The 12,530-nt window shown below is 41.5% G+C and overlaps 1 protein-coding gene, 2 non-coding genes and 2 pseudogenes across 3 annotated transcripts in view; 4 read left to right on the top strand and 1 right to left on the bottom strand.

Moving 5' to 3' along the window:
* Positions 1-9,832, bottom strand: part of LOC140296461 (uncharacterized) — a 36,133-nt gene extending 26,301 nt beyond the window's left edge. Inside the window, exons 1-2 of the mRNA XM_072379722.1 lie at positions 9,806-9,832; positions 8,468-9,726 (exon numbers count right to left, since the gene is read on the bottom strand). Coding sequence (XP_072235823.1) covers positions 8,468-9,726; positions 9,806-9,832 — 1,286 coding nt within the window. The remainder of the gene's footprint in view (positions 1-8,467; positions 9,727-9,805) is intronic.
* Positions 223-341, top strand: LOC140298368 (5S ribosomal RNA; annotated as a pseudogene).
* LOC140278028 (5S ribosomal RNA) lies at positions 611-729 on the top strand (annotated as a pseudogene).
* LOC140292410 (5S ribosomal RNA) lies at positions 999-1,117 on the top strand. Its single transcript, XR_011912544.1, has one exon. It is a non-coding gene; the product is annotated as a 5S ribosomal RNA (ribosomal RNA).
* LOC140290738 (5S ribosomal RNA) lies at positions 1,387-1,505 on the top strand. Its single transcript, XR_011912387.1, has one exon. It is a non-coding gene; the product is annotated as a 5S ribosomal RNA (ribosomal RNA).
* Positions 9,833-12,530: the final 2,698 nt, after the last annotated feature.

Genomic DNA, 12,530 nt, shown 5'->3' with positions numbered 1-12,530 from the left:
CACCCTGTGACACATGAGGAAGTTGGTCATCTTCAGCTGCTGCTGCTTTGTTGGCAGACACGAAGTGATCTGAGAGTCTCAGTTTCCGCTGGAGAGAATAATGACGACAGGGAAGAAGATGTGCCCAATACGCATCAGCCTTTCTCGTGCAATTATCTGGTTACATAGAGGAACTGTATGATTCCAGTACCTATATAATGCACATTTGTGACAGACATTGTTGCTTACGGCCACACCACCCTGAATATGCCCGACCTCGTCTGATCTCGGAGGCCAAGCAGGGTTGGGCCTGGTTTGTACTTGGATGGGAGACTCCTTGGGAATACCAGGTACTGTAAGCTTTTTCTCTTCTCTCTATCACCTGCATGTCTTTTGTTTTAACGTCTGATCACCCTGTGACACATGAGGAAGTTGGTCATCTTCAGCTGCTGCTGCTTTGTTGGCAGACACGAAGTGATCTGAGAGTCTCAGTTTCCGCTGGAGAGAATAATCATGACAGGGAAGAAGATGTGCCCACTACATATCAGCCTTTCTCGGCAATTTTCTGGTTACATAGAGGAACCGTATGATTCCAGTACCTATATAATGCACATTGTTCACAGATATTGTTGCTTACGGCCACACCACCCTGAATATGCACGACCTTGTCTGATCTCGGAAGACAAGCAGGATTGGGCCTGGTTAGTACTTGGATGGGAGACTGCTTGGGAATACCAGGTGCTGTAAGCTTTTTCTCTTCTCTCTACCACATGCATGTCTTTTGTTGCAACGTCTGATCACCCTGTGACACATGAGGAAGTTGGTCATCTTCAGCTGCTGCTAATTTGTTGGCAGACACGAAGTGATCAGAGACTCTCAGTTTCAACTGCAGGTAATAATCACATCAGGGATGAGGATGTGCCCACTACATATCAGCCTTTCTCGGCAATTATCTGGTTACATAGAGTAACCGTATGATTCCAGTACCTATATAATGCACATTGTTCACAGATATTGTTGCTTACGGCCACACCACCCTGAATATACCCGACCTCGTCTGATCTCGGAAGCCAAGCAGGGTTGGTCCTGGTTAGTACTTGGATGGGAGACTACTTGGGAATACCAGGTGCTGTAAGCTTTTTCTCTTCTCTCTACCACATGCATGTCTTTTGTTGCAACGTCTGATCACCCTGTGACACATGAGGAAGTTGGTCATCTTCAGCTGCTGCTGCTTTGTTGGCAGACACGAAGTGATCTGAGAGTCTCAGTTTCAGCTGGAGAGAATTATCACGTTAGGGAAGAAGATGTGCCCACTACAAGTTAGCCTTTCTCTGCAATTATCTGGTTACATAGAGGAACTTTATGATTCCAGTAACTATATAATGCACATTTGTCAGTGACATTGTTGCTTACGGCCACACCACCCTGAAAATACCCAACCTCATCTGATCTCGGAAGCCAAGCAGGGTTGGGCCTGGTTAGTACTTGGATGGGAGACTGCTTGGGAATACCAGGTGCTGTAAGCTTTTTCTCTTCTCTCTACCACCTGCATGTCTTTTGTTGCAACGTCTGATCACCCTGTGAAGTTAAGCAGGGTCGGGCCTGGTTAGTACTCGGTTAAATCCGGTTGTTCTACTGTACTTCTCTACAAAAACCAAAGAGGAAGCTGCTGTCCCATCAAAATTCAACGTCTTCAAGATCAAAAAAGAAGTCCAGTTGCTCTTATGAATACTCTCCATCATTTCAGTTTATTTCTGACATTCAGCTTTTCATAGCACATGATGACTGTGTTGAAAATATGTGCAACAATGTAAACCACCAAGATATTCTGAATAATAATTGTATTTATTTTCACTGAGGCTTGTGTAAACCACAGACTGTATTTAGTGTAAACTGTGTTTTCATTACTGAGCTGATCTCATTCACCTGATGACACTCCTTAACTGTCACTGTTGAAAAATCCCTCCAATCATTTATAGTTTAGATAGAAATTGTTAGAAACGATTGTTTTTAATGTCCCTCATCAGGATGTAGAGTCATTACTGTGGTGAAGGAGTTTGTCCAAGTTTGTGGTTAAGTTAATGTCTGAAATCATGGGGGATGGATGGTAACATCACCGTCCTTTTGTCTTTCAGATCAGTGCAACTTCTTCAGGTCTTTGGTTGCATGGATGTTATTATCATGCAGGAGTCTTGAGGTCAGAGGTCAGTTTGGGATCTGTCTGAAGCCTCAGTTGAAAGAAACAGAGTCGTTATCTTCTATCACCATCTGGAGCCTCCACTTTTTGTCTTCTACACCTTTGCCTGTCCCCACACAGGTTACATTTCAGACCTCAACCATCTGAGCTGTGAAACATCTTCTGCTTCAGATGCTCATCACAGATAGAAGTTCTGACAGGATCTCCCACTCCTCCATTATAGATGTACAGAAATCCCTGCAGTGGTTTAGAGTTCAGGGTTTTGGGGGCATCAGATGGACCGTGATGTTGTCAGAGTACAGTCACGTTATTTCAGGTTAATATATTAAAGCCACTTTTTCTCTCACGTTCATCCCTCTGTCCAGATAAAAATTATGCTTTTCTCCGCTTAATAACTGAGCTCATCAGAGGTAAAAGTAATCCTGCCTCCTCAGTTTAAATCCCCTCACTGACCAGGATGTATATAGACTTAGCTGCATAACAGCATGATCATAAAATAAAGCCTTTATCAGCACCTCAGACTGCAGCCTAACATGAAATGTTATCTGAGCCGCACAGAAATCACTGATCTGCTCAGCTGGGTTTTCTCACTTCTGAACAGATGTTTGCTGTGAAGCGTTTTGTTGTTTCCTGCCAACTGAAAAAGGCTGGAAAAGAAGTCATTCTGCTGTTTTATGCTGTTTGTGTTTTCAGTGTGGACAAGAGTGGACAAAACACCACAGGAACTCCATCTTAAGATGCAGCTTTTTTTCTACACAGAGACAAAGAGACAAAGAGGGTTTCTATCAGGCTCAGCCTGAAGACACCAGTCAGTATACAGAGCTCGATAGATAGATTATGATCAAACATGTCTGATGCAGTCAGTTTGCAGGTTAGGGGTCAGCTCTGCAGGTTTTTACCTCTTCTGAAGTCCAACAGCCGTATGAGAGCTCATGTTTCATGTCACGCACTTGAATGCATCAGTCTGAAGATTCAGGTGAGCATTTCAGCAGAAGATCATGATTTATGAATTTCAAGCTGCTGCAGAGCAGGGCTGATTATATAAATATAAATGAAAAGCATGAAAATACTAAGAAACAGCAACATTTACATTTCCTGTACAGCTGCCTGCTAAAGGTATCGGACAATGTTGATCTGATAGATTCAGAGAAACCAATTTTCTTCATGTTGAGCTTTAAGTGGAAGGTTAATGAATTTATCTTTCCCTTCAACAGAGAACAAATAAGAATTCAACAAACCCTTGAACAATCCTGCCTGGATTGAGGTGAAACCAGCACCAGAGCTGCCTTCTTAAAATATTCATGTGACATCACACTGGATCCAAACACAGCAAACACATATCTGTTAGTGTCAGAGGGGAACAGAAAAGTGACAGTAATGAGACAACCTCAGTCTTATTCTGCTCATCCAGACAGATTCACGGAATGGTGTCAGGTCCTGAGCAGAGAGAGTCTGACTGGACGCTGTTACTGGGAGGTGGAGAGGAGAGGGGGAGGAGCTGATGTAGCAGTCGCATACAAGAACATCAGCAGAACAGGGAATGAATGTGGATTTAGACGTAATGACAAATCTTGGGCATTAAAATGTTCCCAAAACAGTTTTGAATTTTGGTCCAACAAGATGAAAGCCTCCATCTCAGGTCCTCAGTCCTCCAGAGTAGGAGTGTACCTGGATCACAGAGCAGGTATTCTGTCCTTCTACAGCGTCTCTGAAGCCATGACTCTCCTCCACAGAGTCCAGACCACATTCACTCAGCCGCTCTATGCTGGAGTTAGGATTGGATGGACTGGAGCCACAGCTGAGCTGTGTGAAGTGAAATAAAGGTATTCAGTCAGTTTGTTGCTGAGAGTTCATTGCTGTGATGTCTCTGCGCTGCTGTTCTGTTGTTTATTTGCTGCTTTTTCCTGTTTGTGCAGCCATGGAGGATATCACTGCTAATGCTGAGTTTTATTCACAGAAAGATTTCTCCACATGAAAATCTAAACTTCTCTGAGCTCTGAATGTTAGTTGAATCCTTGTGCTGATGTGTTTGTATGTTGTTGTTTCTCTTCCACTTCATGGAGCCAAACAGAGAAATCAGCAGACCTTCCTTTATCACAGATTCTTTTCACATCTCATCACTTTGTAAATGTGAAAATAATTCTGCAGTTAAACGTACTTTGATCTGTTTCAGAGATCAAATGTTGCTGCTGCTTTGAAAACTCTCAGTAATGATCTACTTGGTAACCCAGAAACTAAATGTTCTGATTCTGGATGTTTTTCTGGAAATAATAAATTGTGGATTCATCCTGATCATGAATTGTGTTTCTGTGAAAATGGGAGTGAGGCTGTCACACCACCAGCATCCCTCATGGTGGCAACACACGGCTGCAACAAGTAACTGCTTTGTTTCAGAGATATTTGTTGAAACCCATCTGTGGCTGGAAGAGTTGCTTTGGTTCAGGATCATATTCTGGGTTTCACCTGTTTGCTCACAAACGCTTCAAACTTGTTTCTGAACGTGTTCTGAGATGTTGGAAGAAACTCAGAAAACAAAAAGAACAACATGAAACCTCAAAGTGATTCAAATCAAAGCTAAATGTAACAATATTATATGATGTCAGTCATTACAGGAGATGTCATTTGTTCTCAGAGACAAGAAGTGGAAGAAGAATTCTTGGACAAAAGTCACAGAATCAGAACCACAGAGATTTTGTTTCAGGTAAAACTGTAGATTTACTTTTGATTTTACTCAAATTACAAAAACATTCATATGAAAACATATTTGAATGTAAAAAATAGAATAAATGAGGCAGAATGATTAAAGGTGATGTGTGTGATCTTACATCATATTCTATGATCTGATTCTGTTCTTTCTGATGTTTTTTAGTATTAGTCTGAATGTGCTGAAGTTATCAGATGAATGTAATGGACTAAAAGGTACAACAGAGTCTCTGAATGTGGTGGAGCACAAATAGAAAGTAGCACAAGCTAAAAATACTGAAAACATTGTAATTATGTTCAGTATATTTAGTCACTTTCTGCTGCTGTCAGCGATGGACTTTTCAAAGAAATCTGACTCAGCTCTGATCATTAATGAGAATATGATGAAGAAAGGATGATTTCATCCAAATGAATGAAAAGGTTTTGTGATGGGGCTGAGAACTGTTTAACTCTCATTGTTCTGTTCCACGTATTGTTTTTGGATCGTCACAGGTACGAGTTTGGGTGGAGCGGGTCAGAGTAAAGTGGAGTTTCCAGCAGACTCCTCAGTTTCAGTCGGGTTTGGAGACCACAGATGGAGAGGTGACTGTGCTGTTTGGTCTGCCACTTATTGATAAAGTTAAAGTTTACAAAAAACAAACAATAACAGGAAGAAGTTCCCTAAAAGCAGCATCAGTGTTACAGGTTGTGAGTCCTGTGAACAAACTGACACAGTGTGATATTACAGATGTTTAAATCTCTCTTTTCTCATGTCGTCCTGCAGGTTCACAGCTGAAATCTGAAAACTAACACAAGAGGACGCCTTCATCCTGCTCACAGGGATGTAGAGGAGGTTTAAGCTTACAGACATATTACCTACAGTCCCTTTCAACTATATATAGCTTATAGGCCTCATTGAGCTGAGTTTATACAACTAATTTCAATCAACCCAAGAACACCCTCAGACAGATACTGGTTCATTCAAAGGATTAAACACCCGAACACAAACTGGGTGGTGTTGTGTATGCAGTGCAGCAAAGACTTTGCAGACCTCTTTATAGGAGAGACCAAACAACAGCTCCACGAGCGCATGGCACAACATAGGAGAGCCACCTCTTCAGGTCAAACTCAGCAGTGCACCTACATCTCAAGAAGAAGGGACACTCTTCTGAGGACAGTAATGTCCACATTCTGGACAGAGAAGAGATGGTTTGAGAGAGGAGTCAAGGAAGCCATGATCATTGGAATCACACAGTCTTAAAGTGGAGCTTCTTCTTCTGTTTCTATGCAGCTGAGCACTCACATCATGATGATGTAATGAAATAAATTTAATTTCACATCCAACAAGGTTTAAAGTTAATATTTATCAGCTTTGATGCTGCTTCCACATCTCTTATTGTCTTTAATGCAGCTTCAGCTGTTATTTGATGTCTTTTGTTGAAACATGTGATCACTTTATGACACATCAGGAAGTTAATCAGCTTAAGCTGCTGCTGATTTGTTGGCAGACGCCTCAGTTTCTCTTTGGCTCTCAGTCTCCATGTTGCCAATCCTGGATCTGCTGAGATGTCCCAGGTCATTGTTGGCTTTGATCCTCATACATTTAAGTTTGTCCTGAGAAAGGAGAAGTTCCAAAAGGTGTAAAAGGGACTGCTTTTGCATTTGACACAGCCTATATCATGCCAATGTTCATTTGGGGCTGCAGTTTTTGCTTTAGTTTCAGACTTGTTATTAGGCTGGAATGTTGAAGAGTTTCTGTGACAGATAGGCCCCAGTCCCCCTGAAACCATTTAAAGCAAATGGAAGGATGGAGAGTTTGTCCCATTTAATGTAAAGTTATCCTGAAGAGAATAAATGACCACAGACCATCAGCACCGGCCTCCTCCAGGGGCGTGTTCTCTCCCAGGTGCTCCTCTCCACATACACAACTGCATGTGCCTGGAGAAGCTAAAAAGCTTACAGCTCCTGGTATTCCCAGTCGGTCTCCCATCCAAGTACTAACCAGGCCCAACCTGTGGTTGTTGTGGCTGTGTAAGGATATGAAACTTAGGGCCGCCCTTCCTTCCAACTGGCAGGACAGCTGCACAATGACCCAACTACTGATGTCTTTCCATCTGTTCCCTAAGGGGGACTTTAAGGCGTTGGGTGACAAACTCTCTCCAGAAAAGCTGCGACGTCTCAAGCGTTGAATCAAGTTGCTTCAGTGTTTTAATCTTTTCTTTTCTGGTGGCTAACAATAAATAAGTTTTGATTGTTTATATTACATCGACAAGGCATTGCTGAACAATTATGTCCAACTTCCCCTATGGCATGGCAAAATAGAACTGCTTTGGATATGTTACTGGCAGAAAAAGGAGGGGTGTGTAAAATGTTTGAAATGTTGCACATTCATTCCTAACAATACTTCCCCAGATGGCAGCATCACCAAGGCCTAAAATTCAGGGAGTTCCTGCGTTCAATGATCCCTTCACAGGGAAGATTGAGTGGTTTGGCCGGTGGAGCGTCAGTTGTAGCAGCCATACCTGTCACCTGTGGTTGTTGTTGTATCCCATGCTTAAGCTAGATTTATACTCTTCCAGAACGTTGACAACGTGACGTCTTCATTGAGCACTCGAAGTTCTGCATCGAGGGAACACGTTGCTCTGCAATTCACCATGCCGGTAGGGAGGTGTGGCTGTGTGTTTGTGTGGTTTCAGAGGTTATAGCCGAATCCATGCTTTTTCTTCCGGTCACAGTTAACAACAGTAAACAATGGCAACCGAGGTGGAGCAGCTGTATTTGCAGTTGGAGCTCATCAATTTTGAAGAACAAATGCTTAAATTGCAAATGTTGAAGCGCAAGCGACAGAGAAGACGTTCGCGGGGGTGGTCTGTACGACCAGCCGAGGATGGGAAGGGTCTCTGAGTCTCATTTAGAAAGAATTCTTCTTGACATCAACACAACAGACATTTGAAACAGTTTCACAGCATGAAGTTGAGCCTCTTGCCCTTTTAGTGTTGGAACAGCGTTAACTTTCAGCTTCAGTCATGAGCATCACACAGCTGTCTGGTCAGACTGCATTAAAGATTTCTGGGTCTTTGGGGAAGATAATAAGGGTCAAATTTCCCTCGTAACCAAACACACATTTTCTTCAAAAATATCTCTGAAAAGCATGAGAAGTGTTGACATCTGACCTTTAATAAAATGCAGAACAATGAAATACAGACTAGTGTAAAGCTAGACTTCACATTAAAATTAAATTATATATTGTATCTACAGATGTTGTATATTTACATAAATACCCACAGCTTGTGCAAAGCTACTTCGTGAATCTTAACTTTAAACAAAATATAAATGTTCAGTATAACAGAATAAAATATGTTTCTAGTTTCAAACAGATTGCATATAGTTCTGTCCATACACTCATAATCAATGCCATGTTTGTCTTGAATGGTGGGAGAGCTGGCCACAGTTAAAACAATCCCAACAATTTATAAAGCACTTTCAATAGTTCTTCAAACATGTGCTACCCACAGAAAATTCAGAACAAAAGTCTTGACAAGAGAAGGTGGTAATCCACACAAAATAGTTTTAATCTGAACAAAAGAAAGGCTTTTGATTGGTAGTTACTGTTCCTGCTCCCAAGTTAACGTTGTCTTATATGCTATAAAATTTGTTGATTTAAACCAGTCTGCAGTGTGAGTATGTTCGTGTCTCTTTAGACTAGATAATTGAGTGAAAGCTGCTTCACAATGACCACAGCTGTATGGTTTCTCTCCTGTGTGAATACGTTGGTGTTTCTCTACACCAGATAATGCTGTGAAAGCTGCTCCACACTGACCACAGCTGTATGGTTTCTCTCCTGTGTGAATACGTTGGTGTTTCTTTAGAGTAGCTAATTGAGTGAAACATGCCCCACATTGACCACAGCTGTATGGTTTCTCTCCTGTGTGAATACGTTGGTGTCTCTTTAGACCAGATAATGCGATGAAAGCTGCCCCACACTGACCACAGCTGTATGGTTTCTCTCCTGTGTGAATACGTTGGTGTTTCTCTACACCAGATAATGCTGTGAAAGCTGCTCCACACTGACCACAGCTGTATGGTTTCTCTCCTGTGTGAATACGTTGGTGTTTCTTTAGAGTAGCTAATTGAGTGAAACATGCCCCACATTGACCACAGCTGTATGGTTTCTCTCCTGTGTGAATACGTTGGTGTCTCTTTAGACCAGATAATGCGATGAAAGCTGCCCCACACTGACCACAGCTGTATGGTTTCTCTCCTGTGTGAATACGTTGGTGTGTCTTTAGACTAGATAATTGAGTGAAAGCTGTTCCACACTGACCACAGCTGTAAGGTTTCTCTCCTGTGTGAATACGTTTGTGTGTTTTAAGATTGGAAGATGTAGTGAAAGCTGCTCCACACTGACCACAGCTGTATGGTTTCTCTCCTGTGTGAATACGTTGGTGTTTCTTTAGACCAGATAATTCGGTGAAAGCTGCCCCACACTGACCACAGCTGTATGGTTTCTCTCCTGTGTGAATACGATGGTGTCTCTGTAGATTAGATAATTGAGTGAAACCTGCCCCACACTGACCACAGCTGTATGGTTTCTCTCCTGTGTGAATACGTTGGTGTGTCTTTAGATTAGCTAATTGAGTGAAAGCTGCCCCACACTGACCACAGCTGTAAGGTTTCTCTCCTGTGTGAATACGTTGGTGTGTCTTAAGATGGGAATTCGTAGTGAAAGCTGCCCCACACTGACAACAGCTGTAAGGTTTCTCTCCTTTATGAAGCTTCTGATGATACCTCAGATGTGATGATCTTTTGAAAACTTCCCCACAGTGCTTATAGCGGCACCATCTGGATCCCTTTTGGGCTATATGTTTCTGCAATGACAGAGAGGAAGAAGACTTTGATCCTTTTGAAGTTAACACAAAAGATTTCTCTAATCTAACCTTTGCTAACCTTTGGACTGGACCTGGACGGAGCCATCCACACAGGTCTCAATATTTCCGATCAAACGTGAAGGCCGAGGTTGTGTTTATAAGTACCCTCAGCTATCAGTACTATGCTCTGATGTGTTCTGTACACATTCAGGGTTTTAAGCAGTAAACTCTTGCTTTTTTTGCTCTTTTACTAATTATTTTTTGTCAAGATGAAACTTTGAAAGGGAATTTGTGCTACAATAATTCTAAATGATAGAAGGAAGCACAGTCTTGTCCAAGTTGTACACTTAAACACCATTTAAAGGTTGGGCTGAAAAAGGTTGATGAATAATGGTTTAAATTAATAAAAGTAACAGTTGTGGTAATACATAGCATTCTTTACACTAACCCTTTGTTCCAGCTTACAACCCAGTGGTCTACAGCCATTCAGCTCAACAGCAAACAGGGAAATAGTCTTAGCTTCACTCTAAAACAACTATTTACACTGAGGTAGAGAGAGCTACAAACCTGTCATTTAACATTTAACCATTAAAGTATTACCACCACCAGGTTTAATTGATGTAATCCAGAGACTATAAACACAAATAATGAAGATTAGCTCCTGAACCTCTCAAATCTGAAGCCCACCACAACAATCTGCCCACTGATTTTCTTCCAGCAGATCATTTAGCCTGCAGCACATCTGTATCTCCAGTTCAGAGAGAGAGGAGATGAAACCAGGAAACACCAGAACAAGCGGAGGATACACGGAACTTCAAAACTCGTCCACATGTCTTTAATGTCCTCCACACTGACCTGAAGCCCGGTGGAACCAGAGGATGAGCCGGCTCTGTTCCTGGTGGAGGGGTTCGGATCCTGGTTCTGCTGCTCCATTCTGGTCCTGGTCCTCCGACTGATGGACTCTGTCTGCAACTGTCAGTACATACAATAAGATCCAGCTGTGGCGTGCAGCATGTTTTTACACACACCCACTTTTCTTCTTCTCTTGATAAGCTTTCTGAACAGTTTCTAACCATCTAGTCACATTTCATTAAACTTTTAACTGTGGTTTTTATTCAAATTCCTGTGAACTTTAAACTGGTTCTTTAAAGACCCACTAAGGTCACAGTTCAAAATATTTGGAGCTTTTTGATCTAATTCAGAAAAAAATTAATAATATACTCTGTAGAATGACACCCACTGTGTGCAATATCCCATGAATGTCATCTGAGTCAGTGTAACATGATCAACTTAAATCATTTTACTACATTAAGACAATGATACTGTTTGAGGAAAGGGTCCCAATATCATCCCAAAGCCTGAAGTTCAGATTTTCTCTGTTTCTAAATTTGTTCTCATTTCCAGAAGCTGTCATGGATCCAGGAAAGTAACAGAGTAATCTCAGATTTGTCACAGGTTAAACTCTGAAGCCCACGGTTCAGCACTCAGGGAGCTTCAGTCTGGACTGAGGCTTGAAACTGAGAAGATGTGATGTTTCAGTGGGGGAATGATCTAGTTCTGTGTGGCGAACAGCACACGAACTGTTTGACTGATCTGAGACAGTCTGAAGAACAACATGAAGTGGACCATTCTGAGGCTGTCATTTAAATATAAATATAAATGTTTTTCTGGCATCAGAAGTGCTCGTCCAGTGATTCATTCCAGAAAGCTGCTTTAGTGAAACCTAAAGAAACTCACAGACCTTTAAAACTCTGAAATGTTTTTCAACCCAAATAACCTACAATCTCCTTTATTTTAATTACGAAATGATCTTAACTGGTAAACTTATGTGTCCAGTTGAAGTGTGAAAAGTGATCTTGTGTTGTGGTCAGATCAGAGTATCAGCTCCTAAAAGTTGCACAGATCCTCCTAATAAGGATAATTTTAGCTCCATTTTAACTCCAGATGTGGGCTTTATGAGTAAATATATGTACAACCTTTTTATAATGCCATCAATCCTTGTTGATTCGTGGATAAAATAAAATATTGGATATATAAAGAAAACTGAATAATGAAGTTTTCATGAGACACTTCTGAAGAGGACAGTCAGACTGTCTTTTAATGGTGTCTTTCTCAGAGTGTAAATCTGAGAAATCGGACACTGATACTGAACTGTATATTTCTTCTGCTCGTGTGATACTTTCCTGGATCACCGACAAGTTTTTATAATAATGCTATGACTCCTCTTCATGTTTTTGCTCCAGTTTTATCAAAAAGCCAAACGATACCCAGATAAGCCTGGAAAGAACTATTCCAAATTTTACATTGATCATCAAACCTTTTAAATGACAAAAGATTTCAGCAAAACTACAGAAAGAAGTTTATTAAAAAAACTGTTAAAAACGGTTAGAAAAGGGCCCAGAAGTATGTTTCACACACAGCTAAAAGGATAAAGCTCCATGTTATTTGTCCATCTGGCCGGCTTAGGGAAATTTATAGCTGAGGCTGTGTCTGGTACTGCAGAGCATTAGCATTAGCATTAGCAGGGCATGCTAACTGTGAATAGCAGCCAGGTTATTTAAACTTTTTCACTCTCTGGTGCATGTTCTGACTGCCCGTGTCCAGCTGCAGGAATCAAACCAATGACACAGAGCAATTTGAAGGCATTTCTGCAAATATTTGACCGCTACATGTATTCTTTTCTGGACTTACCTGTACGCAGCTTCCTGTTGTGATGTTCAGAGACGTGCTGACTGAGGCTTGTCTGGAGTAACGGAGGGAACGGTTTGCTGCATTTAGGGGAGGAGCCGAAAATGATGACGCCA

This window comes from Leuresthes tenuis, unplaced genomic scaffold (assembly GCF_036924035.1).
Source record: "Leuresthes tenuis unplaced genomic scaffold, fLeuTen1.0.hap1 SCAF_1, whole genome shotgun sequence".
Classification (NCBI taxonomy): domain Eukaryota; kingdom Metazoa; phylum Chordata; class Actinopteri; order Atheriniformes; family Atherinopsidae; genus Leuresthes; species Leuresthes tenuis.
Note: the sequence above shows the minus strand (reverse complement) of the source record. Positions and strands in the feature narration are given on the sequence as shown.